Source organism: Ceratotherium simum, chromosome 5 (assembly GCF_057802395.1).
Source record: "Ceratotherium simum simum isolate JZ-2026a chromosome 5, ASM5780239v1, whole genome shotgun sequence".
In the NCBI taxonomy this organism is placed as follows: Eukaryota; Metazoa; Chordata; class Mammalia; order Perissodactyla; family Rhinocerotidae; genus Ceratotherium; species Ceratotherium simum.
This window is the reverse complement of record NC_141904.1, coordinates 8,057,026-8,077,065: the sequence shown is the minus strand read 5'-3', so window position 1 is coordinate 8,077,065 and position 20,040 is coordinate 8,057,026. Positions and strand designations below refer to the sequence as shown.

The 20,040-nt window shown below is 38.9% G+C and overlaps 1 protein-coding gene and 1 long non-coding RNA gene across 3 annotated transcripts in view; one reads left to right on the top strand and one right to left on the bottom strand.

Annotated features, from left to right (window-relative positions):
• Nucleotides 1-11,518, bottom strand: part of LOC101389494 (phospholipid scramblase 1) — a 29,816-nt gene extending 18,298 nt beyond the window's left edge. The window contains exons 1-5 of the mRNA XM_014788967.2: nt 11,315-11,518; nt 10,875-10,982; nt 6,266-6,331; nt 5,138-5,164; nt 2,405-2,467 (exon numbers count right to left, since the gene is read on the bottom strand). Of these exons, the coding sequence (XP_014644453.1) occupies nt 2,405-2,467; nt 5,138-5,150 (76 nt within the window). The 5' untranslated portion in view covers nt 5,151-5,164; nt 6,266-6,331; nt 10,875-10,982; nt 11,315-11,518. The remainder of the gene's footprint in view (nt 1-2,404; nt 2,468-5,137; nt 5,165-6,265; nt 6,332-10,874; nt 10,983-11,314) is intronic.
• A 236-nt stretch (nt 11,519-11,754) lies between these two features.
• LOC147916956 (uncharacterized) overlaps nt 11,755-20,040 on the top strand; it is a 42,666-nt gene continuing 34,380 nt past the window's right edge. For both annotated transcript variants that reach the window (XR_015552141.1, XR_015552142.1), the window contains exon 1: nt 11,755-12,130. This is a non-coding gene — a long non-coding RNA (uncharacterized LOC147916956). The remainder of the gene's footprint in view (nt 12,131-20,040) is intronic.

Sequence of the window (20,040 nt, the reverse complement as noted above, 5' to 3'; positions counted from 1 at the left end):
CTAACGTCAGAGAGAACTTTAGACTTTATCCCTTACTCCAGGGAGGGGTAACACCAGTGTGATGAAGTGATTAACTAGAATCGGAGACCAGTGCTTGCAAGGAAGGGACCAGGGTTTCAGGACTACATATGCCAGAGGAAGGTGTTTGGATGTGGAGAGAGAAAGGGAAGGAGTGGGAGCAGCTTTACTGAGGACCACCTTTCAACTGAGACCTAAAGGATACAAAGGAGTTGAGGAGGCCAGCGGCATAGAAAGAACATTTCAGAGAGAAGCCGTGGGATAGTGACAAGCATAGGGCCTTAAAAAATCTGAAAACAGGCCAGTCTACCTGAACAGTAGAGAGCCAGGCTTAAGAGGCAGTTAAAGAGAAGGCAGGGGAGCCCCTTGGGTCTGGTGGATCAAATTAAACATTTTGGCCTTTATCCGAAAAGCAAAGGGAAGCCAGTGATGTACCCACTGAATACTGTCTGTAATATGGAGAGATTTGCATTTTTAAAGATCACGGGCTACAGTGCAGAGATCAGACCACAGGCAAGCCAGTGGGGATGAGGATATCTGAGTTCATTGGTTACATTAATAGCATTATTTTAATCTTCTCAAGACTCTTTGATAGAGAGGATAGTTGATTATTTCCCAAATCAATGGATTAAGCATATAGAATTACCTGAAATTTGGATAATATTTTCATTTATGTAAAGCCCAATTGATGTAACATATTATTAATATAATAGCAAATATTTGTCATTTATTATTGGTAAAGCATTGTGCTAGGTGTTTTACATATACTCTCATTTAGTCTCTAAACCAACCTGAATTGGATAATATTACCCCCATTTTATAGATAAGAACTGAGGCTTGGAGGTACAGCAACTTGTTTAAAACCACTATGCAACTATTAAGTACAGACGTCAGAATTTAGAGCTTGATCTGGCCTCTCTACACCTGTTTTCTCACTTGCATAATGGGGATAATTAATAGTATTTATCCAGAGGAGTGTCTGAGAATTAAATGAGTTAATCCACATTACACAAAGTGCTCTCAATTTGAAGCCATCACTATTGTTAGCATCATTGTCATATAAAGACCTATGCTATATGTGGCCTTGGACTTGAGATAGACAGTTGAGCTATTTTTCTCACAAACTCTCAAGTCTGATTATAACCAAATTTAATTATGTATCACCTACTGTTAATTAGCTATGGGTGGATTAAATAATTCTCCAAGTGCCTTGGGTGAATATTATAGACTTGCTAATAATTCTCCAAATGCCAACCCTATAAGAACGTAGAGCAGCGGTTCTGGGCCTGGTTGCACATTAGCATCATGTGGCGAATTAAAAAATGAACAATCCCTGGGTCCCGCTGCCTGAGCTGCTGCTTTAAGTGTCCTGGGACAGTGTGCCGGTGCGAGCGTTTTTAAGAGCTTCCACATAATACTTAAGGGCAGGCACCCTTGAGAACTATCAGCTTAGAGCCTTGGAGTTTTTCTAGCTCACATTCTTTTCACTGCAAACATCTGGATGAGATCCAGGCCCCACTGGGTGGCTTCTGGCTAGACAATTAAACCGGCCATTCAGCTCCCAAGCAGATTTGTCTGCTCAGAGTAGAATGCAAAATGCCTACACTCTTCTGCCCAAACCTGATTCCTTTTGATCCTAAGTCCCCAGGATGGTCTCTCAAGATGTGGGTAGCCCGCCTACTTACAAATCTGGGTGCACCATGAACTTTGCCACTTAGTAAAGTTCTAGTAATTTTGATAACTCTATTTGTCTAAACGAAAATCTCTGGAGTCTTTTATGCTTTGGTTCAAAGGAAAAAACGTCCTCCCGGTATGTAGTGATTATTTTTCTTAGAAATGCAAGGCATGATTCAGCATGTATACAGAAGTAAAGCTCATATATGTCACCAGATGAAAATGAGAATCCTCCCCGGGTAGCTACATTTCTACTGCTGACAGCTGCCAGGGTTAAGCGGTTGTCTCTTTTTGGTGACTCTCACTGACACAATTAACCTCAGCTAACACGTGACTCAAAACACCCAGGGATAAATCTCCTAACTGTCATTACATGATCACAACATTCAGAACAGATGGAGAATCAATAAAATATTTTAATATGTGTATTCTAGGGTTTAATTTATGTGCAACCTTATATTTCATTTGCTAAATGTAAACTCTCTATTGTTTTTATGAACTCTACATGTTTACTATCCTGTATAAATAAAAGTTACATTTATGGTAATATATAGTTAAGAAAATCAAGAACCATTAGGCTGGCAATTTCATTATTGCACTTTTAATAAAAGGCCCTACTAAAATAAGTACACACAGAGACAGACAGACAGATGCTCTTTGGAGAATATCAATAATTGATTTTGGTTTTTTATTCTTTAAACAAATGTTTTACCTTGGAATGCTGCTGAGGGATATTGAGGGAGATGCCCAGCTGGTAAATTTGTTTCTGGCACATCTGCAATTCAATGAGAGGGAAACACATATAAGGAAATATATAGAAAGAAAAATGCATTGTCCTTAGATAACTTTAATCTGCATGCTCTTATGCTGTATTGAAATAGACAGAGTGAAGTCTTCACTTAACAAAAGCTCCGCCTGTCATCAGAGTTATTCTGCAGCAGAATCCTGTTTCAAACAAACTCCCTTTCGGATAAATGAGGCAGCAGAGTTCCTAGGGCTGAATTTCTAGTTTTCAGATATGCCCAATGAGCATTCACTTCCACACTATGATTTTGTTAGTACCAGGAAAAAAAGATTGTTTTCAAGCAACATATACACTGTGAAGGAGATAAATGAAACTAGTTGGAGATGAGGATGGTACTGGAAGGATGATTATGGATGATTACAAAGATATTTATAATCATTGCTATATGAATTATTTTTTAAATAGTTAAAATAGTGCATACATTTCAGTATTTAAATATCCTTTTTATGCTTACTCTAGAACTACTCCAATAAGGTTGAAACACAGGAAATTCCCAATATTTGACTAATTTTGACCTACAAAAATCATAACTGACATTACTATAAACTAACATATTAAACTTTATCTGCTAATCAGTGTGGGATGAATAATCTTAATACATGTGCAAATGGTTCACTCCCCTAGTCTTCACATTTGTGTTTCTCCAATCACTCAGTTAGCAGTCACTCGAGCCAGACAATACATATTTACTGAGATTCTCCTCTGTCACCTCTGAGTTAGGCTTTGGGGCTACACTGGCTCTGCCTCCACGGAACTTATGGTGTAGTGAACGTTACACTTATACTGTGTTCTCCTCTCTTTCCTTATGGCTTACTAACTGTAGATTCAAAATAATTTCTTTTGGAATCATGGGGACATGGCATCAATGCAGAAGAAAATGTTGGTCAAACTTTCAATCCGATACATTTTCTATATACTTCTCTATCAAGAGCCTTCAAAGACCACTCGACACGTGGTTTCAGCAGGAAGGCTGAATTGTGGGCCCCCTTTCTCCTCCATTCACCTAGCTTCATAATAACTTCAGCAGAATGGAGTCCATGGAGACTCTGCACATTCAGGCAACAGAGAATCCTCTACTTCAATCAGCGCTTTTCTCTGAACAGACACTGCGACATACCCCGAATTACCACAGATCTCTGAAATGCCACAAGTCACTTCATCCCAGCCATTCCCTTCTGTTTCTGGTCTTCAGGTCGTGGCCTAGCTCCTAGTTCTCTAGCTCTCAAGGCTCTGCTCACGGCCCCCACTCCCAACCCAAGCTGGAAACTACAAGATCAGACTCAACAGATCTCAAGGAAACACACTGCAAGTCAGACTTAAAGACCTACCCTGAATTGATACGTCGTATTTTGGTATCTCTTAACAGGTACCGTTGTTTGAACAAATACACACACATATACAGGAGCTGACAGATTCAAGAAATTAAGAGCTCATAATCTCTGGAGTTTTGGTACCAGAGCAATGATCCTGGTTTCAGGAATTCGGGGAAATTCATACAAAGAGAAAATAAGTGAATGGGCAAGGGGTCAAGTAGACCAAAGAGTATACGAATTATGGATGGGTTTCTGCATGTGTGAAATGCAACTTGAAATAACTTACAAAAATCACATTGCCTTAAAGCTATTTTACTTTTACTTCTCTATATATGTATATTTACATATATACATACATTTTATTTATTTCTATTTATGCTCACACACACACACACACCATTATATACATGACGCTGAAGAGTTAAAAGGTGAACGTAGCCAAAGGAATCTTTTCTAAAGTGATGTGAAGCATCCTAAAGCTTGTAGCAAATAAAACAGCTTAATACTATACAAATTTACATTTAAAAAGCTTTGAGTTTTGTAAATAAAATTTAATTAATATAGCAAACATTAAGAGAAGACATGAAACTTCATGAAAGACAGCCGATGTTTCTGGTCCTAAAAAGTATGTGAGGTATCTAGCAAGGCTGACACTGCGGTGAGAGAGAAACATCTCTGTGGCCATCTAAACAAAGAAAAACAGAGAATATAAATCCTTCAGAAAATAGGACTTTGTTTTTCATATTTTCCCCGATATGTATTGTTTTTCTCTTCAGGATCTCTGAGAAAGACAAAGTCTTTTATTACATACTTGGTCAATACCTATCTTATTTAGAATTTTCTTGAGAGAAAAAAAGTCAGAACATAATAATTGGTATTGATTTAAATCTATTCACGTGTATATGTTATGAAATATATATCGGGGTTGTATCTGAGGATTTTATTACAACAGACTGACATATTAAATTTATTATCTGTTAATTAATATGATTTGAATAATCATTATGTATATAAAACACACATAGAAAAGAGAAAACTGATCTGGATGGAATATAGTATAAATTATACGAGTATTTCACAATAAGCCTAAAATTTCTTAGGTTTATCTATGGCTTTTTTATTCTTAAAGGGAAAATTAGTGGTAGTGGATATTTGCATACATCTTCTCTATAATCAAAACAGTAAACTAGACTTTGGATCCTGGAGCATAAACAACACAAAGCAAATTATATCCTTTCAGAAACCGAATAAAACATTATGACAAATAACATATTAAAAACAGACTTAACATTATGAAGAAAGTAAACACTTAAAGAAAACTACTTACTTTGTTTGTCCATGATTTAAAGAAGTTCTGAAAAAGAAGACAATATTAATAGACTGTCTACAAATTTATAGGTGAAATTTGACTGTTGAAACAAGATACTCTGACAATAACACATAGGATATTCCTCTATTCAACCTAGTCTACCAGAATCTGGTCATTTAAACCCTTCGGCCTTGACCCCATTCCCCATGGCCGTGGCTCTGAGTAGGACTTTAGAAGTTGTGGGTCAGCCCAGGATGGGGGACAATTTCTAAAAACCTTGGGAGAAGAGGGTCCAATGACGCGACAGCAGGAAGGAAACACTGTTAGCCTAAGAGCCCACATGGTAACCAAGTTAAAAATCAGAGCCTTCCAACCTAGACAACCTAAAGGGAGCATGTGATCCAGTACCTGGCTTCAGGGCTGGGCTCCATGCACGGTTCAACAGGACAGATACAGAGGTTAGCTACCAGGTCACACTACTGCAAAGATCTCTGGCTTCCAGGTCCTGTGGAAGTGTTCTGCCCAACATGAACAGTAAATCTGAAGAGGCCTGACCCTTTGTTCTATGGTTCAAGTCCTGCTGTTAGCCAGAGAAGCCACTCTCAGGGGTTGTCATAGTTGTAGCACCATGACAATCCAACTGAAACTTTGTGTATGGTTACATACACAAAGGAAAATGATACACTACAGGAAAATAATAATAAAAAACATTGTACTCAGTACTTCTGCCTTCCGGTGCCTTGATCCCATCCTAGTCCTTTCCACTACTACCCAGTCACTATTTTCCCTATCTCTTCACCTTAAATCCAACCCCCTGTATGCCTGTTAATTACAATTAACACAGGAGGCAAAAACGCTGTTACCTGACTGTTTTATCTTGGACCCACACACCAATATGATCAGCCCTGCTCCTCTCAGGTCTTCTCCAGTCTTGGCTGCCCCTTTAATAACTCCTCCAACTGCGTCATCCTAAATGGTAAATAAAAGGCAACTGATGCCTCTATATCCTTAACTAAAATCTGGTGTTCCTAAGAAAAAAACCACGTCCTGCCTTTCCTTTTAATTTTATTTCTTTATCATTGCCTACTTTAAGCTTAAAATTTCATAATCTAGTAAAACTCTTAAGAACAATTCAATTATAGTCACCTCTTAATTAAATATACTCAAGAAGTTCAGCAATGGGTGAAGAATTCAGAATGGGTTTACTTGGCCCTGGAATAAAGCAAAAATTTTGAGTTACTGATTTGATTTCCTGAATTTTCTTAGAATAACAGTAACCTGAGTTTTCATTAACTAGTTACAAACTAACTGCTGTGGACCTCCTCAGGCTAGAATGGCAAAAAGATTAAAATTTATGTTTTTCTGTAATTAATCCATAACATGATCAATAAGCTAATAAACACATGCAACCAAAGTAGGCTAAAAGTTTTCATAGGCCACACTTCTGTTTAGGGTCTGTCATAGGAAGAACTATAAAAGGAGACTAAATTCATACATACCAATGCCACAATTACTTTTGTCAGCCTCACATTTCCATGATCAAAGATTATATGTTAAAAGTAATACCCATTACCTTAAAATATGCCAAAAGTACCTTAAGAGATACACAAAATGAAAAGACTGAAGTTCTGCAGTGGAAATAGATAGTATCCCTTAATTAACACACTGCACTAAACATCTCTGAAGTGTTTATCTATCTTTTGTTGCTCCCAGGATACCACTCTTTACTATGCTTAATTAAAAAAAATGTTCTACGGCCTTTAACCAATTTAATGGCAATTTTAAAGGACTACTGTTTCCATCATTCTCCCTTTGCCTATATGTCAGAAAAGCACTCATTTCAAGGATAAATCCTGAATAATACCCACAGGAGGAACATAGGCAAGTCCCTCCATGTGGGGGGGACTTTAAAATTATTAAAATAAAATTTTTTTAATTTAAAAAAATTAAAATATTTTTAATTAAAACATTTTTTTTCTTACATTTAGTTGTTTGAGCCTGGGAAGTCCAGTGCCAGTCAGAAAGAAAGGATGTGCCAGAAGGAGAGGGAATTCATAAACGAATCTACGCATCATCTTAGGAACAGGTGGAGGCTCTTAAGCAAATGGAGCACCACAAGTTCCCCAGTCCTTGCCGAATGAGCACCAACTATGCACGCGAGAGTACTTACCCTTCACGGCCTCAGACATCATTCCCCCCTCGCACAGAAATCCAAGGAAGCAGAACTAAACAGACTCTAAAACAGGGCTCATTCCTTCATATTTGCTCTTTTCCTTCCTATTTGGTTACATTATTTTGAGTGAAACTGTAGGTTTGCGAAGATGAGTATCTGTTGTCAAAACTACTGCAGAACAAAATCTGGGTCCTCACTTTCCTGTAGGTTTTAGTATTTTTGTGGTTACATGGTATGCCAACCATGAAAAATGGTATGTCATAAGCTCTGTGCAAAATGTTAAGTGACAGGTGTACCTGCAGATGTGCCAGGTGGAAGGAAGCACTTGGGGAATAAAGATGTCCACCAGGGTCATCCCTGTCCTCTCTCACTTCCTATCTTAAGGATTTTTTGATTTCCTCAAACTTAATGGGTCTATTACAAGACATAATATCACTCAGTTTTGGAAATGACTGGGCTGAGCCCTGGGTGAATTAATTAGTGAATTAATTAACATGGTAACTTTTAAATAATGCTTTCCACTACTCCTAGTAAGAAACAAATCCAGGAAAGACTTCCAAGAAAGAGAAAATCATATTTATCCTGTACTAAAAGAAAAATGTCTCTAATAAAATCATATTATGTATTGTACCTCTGGAATCTTAATTACTTCAGGACAAATACAGAACTTCAAATTAGAATCTGATGGACTCTGTTAAATGAGAGCTTCTGAGGAGATTAAGGCATCATATGCTATATACATATAAGTATATCTCTGTTAAGATTATTCCCTCAGGCACCATAAGCCCCACTGCTGCTCTGGGCTATTTGATGATTATAAACCTCCACTACCACGAAGACAGAGGAACACTGCAGGTGACATCCAATTATGGCTCCACAATCAGTTACAGTGAAACCCTTGACCTATCTCTTGGGTTCCTGAAATTTCTCTCTTATTGCTTCCAAAAAGTATTAACATAAAATCTGAAACCCAAGGGGGAAGCATCCCTAATTTTGGAAGATCCTAAAACTACTATGCCTATAAACTAGGCATAAACTAGATTTTGATTATTTATCCAAATTTACTTCTTAATTGCCTAAGAACAAATGAGTTAACTTTTTTCTCAGAGTCCCAAGATGGGGATCTATGTTCCGAATTATTTTAGCAAAATGTTACTGCTCTAAAAACAATCACAGAATTCTATGTCCCTAGCTTCCCATGAAGACGTGAGAATGAGACACTAGACTAGGAGGGGAGGAACCGGGCACAGGGAGTGGAGGACCCAACACTTGCTGAGGTAAGTCACAAATCAGAAAATTTCCACGTGGTTCAGCTTATGTCTGTAGGTAAATTTTGTGCATTTAAAAAGGTTTAGTTGACATCTAAGGACAAAAACATTTCATCTGTTGAACTGTGGTTTTGGTAGAAGATAAGCAGAGCACAGACAGATGGGTTTACACAAATAGGTGGGCCAAGATGGTGGTGAGAACTCGAGCACACCAGTCCACGGTACATGCAAGCTACGGGACAGAGGTGGGGTGGCTGAGGCCGATGGAGAAACGCAAGCCTGGTAACAGGGAGACTTCCCGGAAAACTCCACTCCTATATTTTAGGTTCAAGAAAACAAAGCAAATGTGTTCAGAACCATTTTGGATAGCATGTTATCGTAAACCTTGAAGAAAACAGTAGATATTACATCAACTGGGACGAACAGAGAGAGGGGTGTCAAGGGGTCTACAAGTAAACCAGGGACAAAGGAAACAAACGCATCTTCATGTGAGTTATCCTAGGCTGGCTGCTTCCTTATTCCTGAAAAGCCTTTGCTGACAAGTGAGCTCCCTCACATGTTTGAGTCGTTTCCTTTCCTCCTTATAAGTGAGGAAACTATAACCAGGGAGTAAATGAGGACTCAACGTTCTACAGCTCACTCACTAGCTGAATTACAGTAACTCAGGACTCATGCCCTTTGCATTCATGTCCTTGATTCATTGAAAAAAAAGACATTCTCTCAAATTGTCAAGTTTCTTGGAAACTTGTTAAAAGACTATTTATGATATCTTACGTAAGGCAGAAAGCATGGAATTTTAAATTTCCTCGTGGCCATTGTGTTTTTATTAGGCCAGGCAAAAGTTTTTTCTAAGCGCTTATTAAATTCAAAATTTGGAAAATGAAAAGCACAGTTGTTAGTATTGAGTAACTGTAGTGCTTTGGCTTTTTAAATTTAGCACTATTTAAGAAAGTGCGGTACATACACATATGTATAAAGGCATGTGTACACATATAGACATGTATGCAGATATTCACTGAATATAAAGCTTGTGCCTTTTTTCAAAGAATATTGATTGAAGGCCTAGAGCACGTAAGGCAATGTAACAACCACTAGAACAGAATGACTGACAATTAACAATATACGATTACAAATACTCTAAGTGCTGTGAATAATCATAATGGCGCTCTAAGAAAGAGTTATGGGGGCACTCACTTAGATTGGGGGCGGCTTGTCAAGAAAGTCAGAGCAGAAGGAAGTCTAAAATCAACCAACCAGACCATGGAGGTGTTGGGGGCGGGGGAGGGGAGAGGCATTATAGACAGAGGGGACAGAGGAGACTGCATAAGTGGAAGTCCTGTGGCAGGAAGGAGCTTGGCTCATTCAAGGGAATGAAAGGTCTGTGTGTTACAGAGCAAAAGAGGAAGAGACCACTCGACATAGGGTTGGAGAGGGGTACAGGGGACAGTTCTTGCACCTTTAATGGCTCTCCACCTATACTCTAAGCTCTCAAAGGCCAGATCACCGCCTGTCTTGTCCAGGACAAGACACTTAATTGGTGCTTGTTGATTCAACAATGTGTGTACAGTATTATTTCACTCCTTTCTGTTGGAAAGAACAGCTCCCTTACAGATGCGAAGGCTGCTTAATCTGTAACCAGCCATTGTACCTGTCTCTTCTCCACCCCACTGTGGAAATCCACTTACTTCTCTTTTCATTTATGTTTCACTTCCTTGTGTATTGTATACACCCTTGTGTAAGGTGCATTAAGAGAAAGTTCTGCTGTGACCAAAGTTCAAGAAAAAGGGGGCCCAAAATCACTTGACACTTCCTATTAAGCAAGTGACAATTGTACTAACCCCGTACCTCCTATTGCTACACTAGGAGAAACAATGACTGTTCCTGGGACAGGAAAGTAGCCACGCCAGGCCTTCCAGTAATAACTGTATAAATTAGATCACGTGGAAACTAGATGGTGTGCTTGGGGAAGAAGGGACTTTGTCAAATAGCAATAAAAGCTAACTTTTATTGGGTATTTTCTGTAGTGCCAGACACTACTCTAACCACGTCACAGTAATACATGTCTTACTGTAACTCTTGTAACTCTTTCTAATCGTTACACGATTTTAGTGGTGATGCGTGGAAGAAACTGCTGCGAAGGAACTGGCCTGAACCCCACAGATAGTAGCAGAGGCAGGAATCAGCTCAGGCAAGCGGGGTCCCGAGCTAATGGTCTAGCCTCTCTGCTAGAAACCTACTCTATCTTTGCAATCCTGGTGTTCCACAGTGCCTAGCATAGTTTTGTGCTCCAGCCATACTCCTAATTAATACTTACTGTTAGATGACAGCTAGCAGGCTGTAGTAATCGTCCCTTCTAATTCCCCCAATATGCTGGCAGATACTCCTGAGCCAGGTTCTTGCCCTGATTCAGCGCTGCTCTCTGCTGCGATGAGAAGAGATGTACTAAGCGGAAGCCGAGCCTTCAAGGCGGTTTCAGGCAGGACACACCTTGTCATTGGAAAGGTCCTGGGACTGGCTAGTGGTACCGTCCGCCCAGCTGGGACCCCACGATGAGTCCCGGCTCCACTTGCAGGGTCGCGCTCCGAGGCCGCTGGGACCCCAGTCCGCACCCTCTACCCCCAACCCCGGCGCAAACACGACCCGCCGGCCCTCGAGCCCCCCGCTCCCAAGTCGCCCCCCGCGCCCACGCCAGGGGAGCCGCGCAGGTCCCGCGCCGCCGCCCGCCGGAGGGGACCGAGAGCGCCGCCCGCGCACCTGAGGCTGCCGCTCCGCGCCGCCCTGGGCGAACGAGGCCGGGGAACCCGGGCGCCGGGCGGCTGCGCTCCTCCCCTCGGCCCCTGGAAGGCTCGGTACAGGACCTTCCCCGAAGTCTGCCGGAAAAAGGGCCTCCGAGCGACCCGTGGCGAAGCCCGCGGCTCTCGGTTTCGTTTCCTGGCTCCTACGTGCACAAGCGGGCTCGCCTACCCGGTCCCCGCGCGCCCCGCTCGCGCCGCCCCCTGCTCCCCGCGGAGGTCCCGCCAGTCCTCTGGTCCGGGGCAGCGACGCACTGGGACGTCCGCACCGGCTGGCACTTGCAAAGTCACTAACGGGGCAGGTCGGGGTGGGGTTTCAGCCCTAAACTCTGGGGAGGGGTTATCAGCCCTACGCGCCGGAGAACTTCCTGTTCCTCTCGAAGCTCGGGAGCCGTGGGCGCTTCGTAAACGAGGAGGGTCGAGCTTGTCTTTCTTCATGGCCCCTTTTCTCTTCCACTTTCTTCCTGTCTCTGTCTCTGTCTCTCCACCGAACGATGCTAACCCCTTTTAAGAGTCAAACTGCCCAGATGTGTTTAGAGTGTTTAATTTTTCTGGCCCCCCGACTGGTCAACAGGCATGATGAACAAATGTTTGCTGAACTCCACTGAAGGATTCAGTGATTTTTTTTCTTTTAATATTTTTATTTACAAAAGTAACATATGATCTTCCAAACAATAAAGCCGAGTATGGAGAAAAGAAGCGAAACGGACCTTCTGCACCTCCCACTTTTCTCCTGTTACATTGTTAACAGACCTTTGGAGATTTACTAAGAGAACAGGTAGGTGCAAGGAGAGGAGAGAGCTGGAGGGATGGGAAAAGAGAGCGACACTGAGAAAAGAAGACGGAAAAAGGAGGGAGGAAACCCAGCCACTTTGGTCTGAATCCCTTCTCATCTGTGTGACTTTGTGCCAATTATGATCTCTGTGCCTGTTTTTTAATCTGTTTTTTAGTAACAGTATCTACCGCATACGATTTTTATGAGGATGAAGGAAGTTAAAATATACAGAAAGTTTAGAGTGATGCCTGCCATAGAGCAAGCACTCAATAAATATTATTATATATACACATGTATATATACACATTTATATAGTGGCTTTTACGCAAATAGGATTATTTTACGCAAACCGTTCTCTTATATGCTCTTTTCACTTTACGAGGCTTTTTGGCAATCTCCTTGTCTTTAATACAGAACTGTATCATTGATGGAATCATCCAGGGGTAGTTCGTTTCCAATTTTACAATTACAAATTATGCTGTGCTCATCATCTTTGCACGTATCTTTCTGTACGCACTATAGAAAACCTATCTGTTTATGCCAATAAAGTATGAAAATGCTTGTTTTACCATATCTCTCTACTTCCTGAATATCAATTCTAAGTGTTTGCTGCTGTGATTGGTAAATATTATCCTACCATTGTTTTTGTTAATTCTGATGTTAGTGATATTGTGTAATTTTTCATATGATTACTGAACATTTTACCATTTTGTTCTCTGATATATCTGATACTATTTAAAACAACAGAGTTTTCTGTTGGATTGGAATTTTTTTCCCCTTGCTGATTTGTTGTGCTCTTTATACATTGTGGATTGAATCTCTCCTCTATTAAATAAGGTACAATTCTTTTGCCCAGTGGGTCTCTGGATTATATCTTATTTAAAGTTGCTTCCACAATACATAGTTTTCTTTTTTTTTTTTTTTTTTTGGTGAGGAAGATTGGCCCTGAACTAACATCTGTGCCCATCTTCCTCTGTTTTGTATGTGGGACACCGCCACAGCATGCCTGCTGAGAGTGGTGTGTAGGTCTGCATAATTTTCATTTTTAATCATCTTTTCCTGTGTTTTTCACTTTTGACTTCTGGGCTTTGCATCTTATTTTAGAAAGCCTACTGTACCCCACAACATCACATATAATTTCTTCCTTGACACCTGTTTCTTCCAAATTGCCAGCAAGTTGGGATTTTCTAGTTATCTTTTTATTATTTATAATTGTATTGTGGTTCAAGAACGTGCTGTAAATGGTTTCATCGTTTGAAATTTTTTGAGACTTGCGTTATGGCCCTTCAGTACGCAGACAATTTTTGTACATATTTTATAATTACTTAAAAATACGTGTACTCCTCAGTTACTGGGTATGGTATTTTTTTTTTTATCTTAGGTCAATATGATAATCATGCTGTTATTTAGCTGATATTTTGTTTGCTTGTTCTATCAGTTATTCAGAGGAATATTAAAATTTCCCACTATAATTATAGATTAGTCTATTTCTTCTTGTTTTGACTTTTTCCCATATATTTTGTGGTTATATGATTAGGCAAAAATCTAGAGGTAGTTATATTATCTTGGTGAATTGGGCATTTGTCATTGTAAAGTATTCCTCTTTATTTCTAGTAATGCTTTCCCTTTGTCTGACATCAGTGCTGCTCTTGTAAGTTCAGGATTTTGCAACAATATATATGTCTTTTCCCTATCTGGCAACCAGGTCAAAAGGGGCAAGTTCCCTCTGTGTTCTTCCCTCCTCCGTGGTGGATTTACTTCTCTTTCATGTTACAAGGTGGTAGCTCTACGAGCCCAGATTTTTTTTTTAATTTATTTTTTTATTGAGGTAACATTGATTTATAACATTATATAAATTTGAAGTTTATATCATTATATTTCAATTTCTGTGTAGATTACATCATATTCACCATCCAAAGACTAATTACAATCCATCACCACACACATGTGCCTAATCCCCTCTTTTGCCCACCTCCTTCCCCTTTCCACTCTGGTAACCACCAATCCAATCTCTGTCTCTATGTGGTTGTTTGTTGTTGTTTTTATCTTCTACTTATGAGTGAGATCATACAGTATTTGACTTTGTCCCTCTTATTTTGCTTAGCATAATACCCTCAAGGTGCATCCATGTTGTTGCAAATGGCAAGATTTTATCTTTTTTATGGATGAGTAATATTCCATTGTGTATATATACCACATCTTCTTTATCCATTCATCCCTTGACGGGCACCTGGGTTGCTTCCAAGTCTTGACTATTGTGGATAATGCTGCAATGAACATAGGGGTGCATATATCTTTACACATTCATGTTTTCACGTTCTTTGGATAAATACCCAGCAGTGGAATAGCTGGATCATATGGTAGTTCTATCCTTGATTTTTTGAGGAAACTCCATACTGTTTTCCATAGTGGCTGCACCAGTTTGCACTTCCACCAGCAGTGTATGCGAGTTCCCTTCTCTCCACATCCTCTCCAACACTTGTTATTCCTTGTCTTGTTAATTATAGCCATTCTGACGGGCATGAGGTGATATCTCATTGTAGTTTTTATTTGCATTTCGCTGATAGTGATGTTGAACATCTTTTCATGTGTCTGTTGGCCATCTGTATATCTTCTTTGGAAAAATGTCTGTTCAGATATTTTGCCAATTTTTTTGTTGTTGAGATGTATGAGTTCTTTATGTATTTTGGATATTAACCCCTTATCAGATATATGGTTTTAAAATATCTTCTCCAAATGGTTAGGTTGTCTTTTTGTTTTGTTGATGGTTTCCTTTGTTGTGCAGAAAATTTTTAGTTTGATGTAGTCCCATTTGTTTATTTTTTCTATTGTTTCCCTTGCCTGGTCAGACATGGTACTTGAAAATATGCTGCTAAGACGGATGTCAAAGAGCGTACTGCCTATGTTTTCTTCTAGAAGTTTTATGGTTTCAGGTCTTACATTCAAGTCTTTAACCTATTTTGATTTAATCCTTGTGTATGGGGTAAGATAATGGTCTGCTTTCGTTCTTCTGCATGTGGCTGTCCAGTTTTCCCAAAACCATTTGTTGAAGAGACTTTCCTTTCTCTGTTATATGTTCTTGGCTCCCTTGTCGAAAATTGGCTGTCCATAGATATGTGGGTTTATTTCTGGGCTTTTGATTCTGTTCCATTGATCTGTATGTCTGTTTTTGTGCCAGTACCATGGTGTTTTGATTACTCTAGGTTTGTAGAATATTTTGAAATCAGGGAGTCTGCTACCTCTAGCTTTGTTCTTTTTTTCTCAGGATTCCTTTGGCTATTCGGGGTCTTTTCTTGTTCCCTATAAATGTTAGGATTTTTTGTTCTATTTCTGTGAAAAATGTTCTTGGAACTTGGATAGCGATTGCACTGAATCTGTAGATTGCTGTAGGAAGTATGGATATTTTAACAATGGTAATTCTTCCAATCCAAGAGTACGGAATATCTTTCCATTTCTTTGTGTCTTCTTCAATTTCCTGCAACAATGTTTTATAGTTTTCAGTGTACGGGTCTTTTACCTTTTTGGTTAAATTTATTTCTAGGTATTTTATTCTTTTTGTTGCGATTGTAAATGGGATTGTAGTCTTAATTTTTCTTTCTGCTACTTCACTGTAAGTGTATAGACAGTCAACTGATTTTTGTATGTTGATTTTGTATCCTGCAACTTTACCATATTCATTTATTATTTCTAAAAGTTTTTTGGTGGATTCTTTAGGGTTTCTATATATAAAATCATGTCATCTGCAAATAATGACAGTTTTTCTTCTTTTCTGATTTGGATTCCTTTTATTTCTTTTTCTTGCCTGATTGCTCTGGCTAAGACTTCCAATACTATGTTAAATAAGACTGGTAAAAGTGAGCATACTTGTCTGGTTCCTGTTATTGGAGAGTTAGCTTTCAGTTTTTCGCCATTGAGAATAATATTATCTGTGTGTTTGTCATATATGGCCTTTATTATGTTGAGATACTTTCCTACTCATTTTATTCAGAGTTTTTATCATAAATGGATGCTGTATCTTGTCAAATGCTTTCTCTGCATCTATTGAGATGATCATTTGTTTTTATTCTTCATTTTATTAATGTGATGTATCACACTGATTGATTTGCAGATGTTGAACCATCCCTGCATGCCTGGAATAAATCCCACTTGATCATGGTGTACGATCTTTTTAATGTATTGTTGTATTCAATTTGCTAGTATTTTGTTGAGGAATTTCACATAGATGTTCATCAGTGATATTGGACTGTAGTTTTCTTTTTTTGTGTTGTCCTTGTCTGGTTTTGGTATCAGGGTAATGTTGGCTTCGTAGAATGAGTTAGGAAGCTTCTCCTTTTCTTCAAATTTTGGAAGAGTTTGAGAAGGATACATATTACGTCTTCTTTGAATGTTTGGTAGAATTCACCAGGGAAGCCATCTGGTCCTGGACTTTTATTTTTTGGGAGGTTCTTCATTAGTGTTTCGATCTCCTTACTGGTGACTGGTCTGTTCAGATTCTCTATTTCTTCTTGATTCAGTTTTGGAAGGTTGTATAATTCTAAGAATTTATCCATTTCTTCTAGATTATCCAATTTGTTGGCATATAGCTTTTTGTCATATTCTCTTATAATCTTTTGTATTTCTGAGGTGTCTGTCGTAATTTCTCCTCTTTCATTTCTGATTTCATTTATTGGAGCCTTCTCTTTTTTTTTCTCGATGAGTCTAGCTAAAGGTTTGTCAATTTTGTTTCTTTTCAAACAACCAGCTCTTAGTTTCATTGATTTTTTCTATTGTTTTTGTGGTCTCTATTTCATTTATTTCTGCTCTGATTTTTATTATTTCATTCCTTTTACTGATTTGGGGCATTGTTTGTTCTTCTTTTTCCAGTTCTTTTAGGTGCACTGTTAGATTGTTTATTTGAGATTTTTCCTGTTTGCTGAGGTAGGACTGTATTGCTATAAACTTCCCTCTTAGGGCTGCTTTTGCTGTATCCCATAAATTTTGGCATGTTGTATTTTCATTTTCATTTGTTTCTAGGTATTTTTTGATTTCTCCTTTAATTTCTTCATTGACCCAATTGTTAATTCAGTAGCATTTTGTTTAATCTCCACATATTTGTGGCTTTTCTGATTTTCTTCCTGTAGTTGATTTCCAGTTTCATACCATTGTGGTGAGAAAAGATGCGTGGTATTACTTCAATCTTCTTAAATTTATTTTTTAATTTTATTTATTTATTTTTTTTGAGGAAGATCAGCCCTGAGCTAACATCTGCCAATCCTCCTCTTTCTGCTGAGGAAGATGAGCCCTGGGCTAACATCCGTGCCCATCTTCCTCCATTTTATATGGGATGCCGCCACAGCATGGCTTGACAGGCGGTGCATCAGTGCACACCCGGGATCTGAACCCTGGGCTGCTGCAGCAGAATGTGCACACTTAACTGCTACACCACCAGGCCGACCCCTTACATTTGTTGAAATTTGTTTTGTGGCCTAATATGTGACCTATCCTGGAGAATGTTCCATGTGCATTTGAAAAGAATGTGTATTCTGCAGTTTTTAGATAGAATATTCTGTGTATATCTACTAAGTCCTTCTGGTCTAATGTGTCATTTAAGGCCAATGTTTCTTTGTTGATCTTTTGTTTGGATGATCTATCCGTTGGTGTAAGTGGAGTATTAAAGTCTCCTACTATTGTTGTGTTCCTGTCTACTTCTCCTTTTATGTCTATTAATAATTTATTTATATATTTAGGTGCTCCTATGTTGGGTACACCGATATTAATAAGTGTTATATCCTCTTGTTGGATCATTCCCTTTATCATTATGTAGTGCCCCTCTTTGTCTCTTGTTACCGTTTTTGTTTTAAAGTCTATTTTGTCTGATATAACTATTGCTACCCCAGCTTTCTTTTCATTTCCATTTGCATGGAGTATCTTTTTACATCCCTTCACTTTCAGTTTGTGAATGTCTTTAGGTCTGAAGTGTGTCTCTTGTATGCAGCATATATGTAGGTCTTCTTTTTTTATCCAATTGGCCACCCTATGCCTTTTGATTGGAGCATTTAGTCCATGGACATTTAAAGTAGCTATTGATAAGAATGTACTTATTGCCATTTTGTTACTTTTTTCTGGGTGTTTTAGTAATTCTTCTCTGTTCCTTTCTTTTTCTCTTGCTCTCTTCCCTTATGGTTTGATGGCTTTCTTTAATATTATGTTCGAGTTCCTTTCTCTTAATTTTTTGCGTATATATTATAGGTTTCTGGTTTGTGATTACTGGTTCATATATAATAACCTACATATATAATGATCTATATTAAGTTGATGGTCTATTAGATTTGACCTCTTGCTAAAAGCTCTACTCTTTTACTCCCCTCCTCCCACATTTTATGTTTTTGATATCATATCTGATCTTTTTTTTTGTGCATGCGTATCCATTACCCTCTTATCATGGAAATAGTTAATTTTAGTACTTTTGACTTTTGACCTTCATATTAGCTTCATAGGTGATTGATCTGCTATGTTTATTATATATTTGCCTTTACCAGTGATTATATTGTTTGTTTTTTTCATAATTTTCTTATTCCTAATTTGTGGTCTTGTCTTTTCCACTTAAATAAGTCCCTTTAGCATTTCTTGCAAGGCTAGTTTCTTGGTGATAAACTCCTTTAATTTTTGCTTATCTAGGAAACTCTTTATCTCTCCTTCCATTCTGAATGATAACCTTGCCAGATAGAGTATTCTTGGCTGTAGGTTTTTTCCTTTTAGCACTTTAAATATATCATGCCACTCCCTTCTAGCCTGTAAGGTTCCTGCTGAGAAGTCAGCTGATATCCTTCTGGGGTTTCCTTTGTATGTAACTTGTTGCCTTTCTCTTGCAACTTTTAGGATTCTCTCTTTATCTTTAATTCTTGACATTTTAATTATAATGTGTCTTGGTGTGGGCCTCATTCAGTTTATCTTATTTAATGCTCTCTGTGCTTCCTTACCTGGATGTCTATTTCCTTCCTTAGATTAGGAAAGTTTTCAGCTATTATTTCTTCAAACAGGTTGTCTGCCCCTTTGTCTCTCTCTTCTCCTTCTGAGACACTCTTTTTAATTCTTTTTTCTTTCATCTGTTCACCTTGGGTGATTTCCTCTAGTATTTCATCCAGCTTGCTGATCTGTTCTTCTGTATCATCTACTCTGGGTTTGAGTCCCTCTAGTGAATTTTTCATTTCCAGTATTGTATTCTTCATTTCTGATTGGTTATTTTTTATATTTTCCAATTCTTTGTTGGAGTTCTCACTGAGTTCATCCATTCTTCTCCCAAGATCAGTGAGCATCCTTATGAGTATTAGTTTGTACTCTTTATCAGATAGATTGTTTATCTCTGTTTCATTTATTTTTCTGAGGATTTGTGCTGTTCCCTTATTTGGAATGTATTCTTTTGTCTTCTCATTTTGCCTCTTTCTCTGTGCTTATATCTATGTATTATGTAGCTCAGCTATGTGTCTTGATCTTGGAGGGGTGGCCTTATGTAAGAGATGCCTTATGAGGCCTAGCAGTGTGCTTCCCTCTCATCCCCAGTTCCAAATGTTCCAGGAATGTCCCCTGTGTGGGCTATGTGTGTCCTTCTGCTGTGGCAGGATTGCTGTTGCTGCAGGTGCCCGGGGAGGGTAGGCTGTCCCCATGGCTGGCTGGTTGTAGTACTCAGCTGCATGTGGCTGCTATGGTCCATTCAGCCACTTTATCGGGTGTGGAGAACCCTAGCACAGTTGGCTGCAAGGTCTAATAGCACATTACTTTTGCAGTTTTTCTTTTAAGTGAGTAGGCCCCCAGTATGTCTGGTTGCTAGCCTCAGGGGCTTACAATTGCTGTAGTATCTGGCCTGCAAGGCTGTTGTCAGTTCTTTCAGGGGTGAAGCTGGGTGGGGCTGGCCCCAGGCATGGGAGCACCCAGTT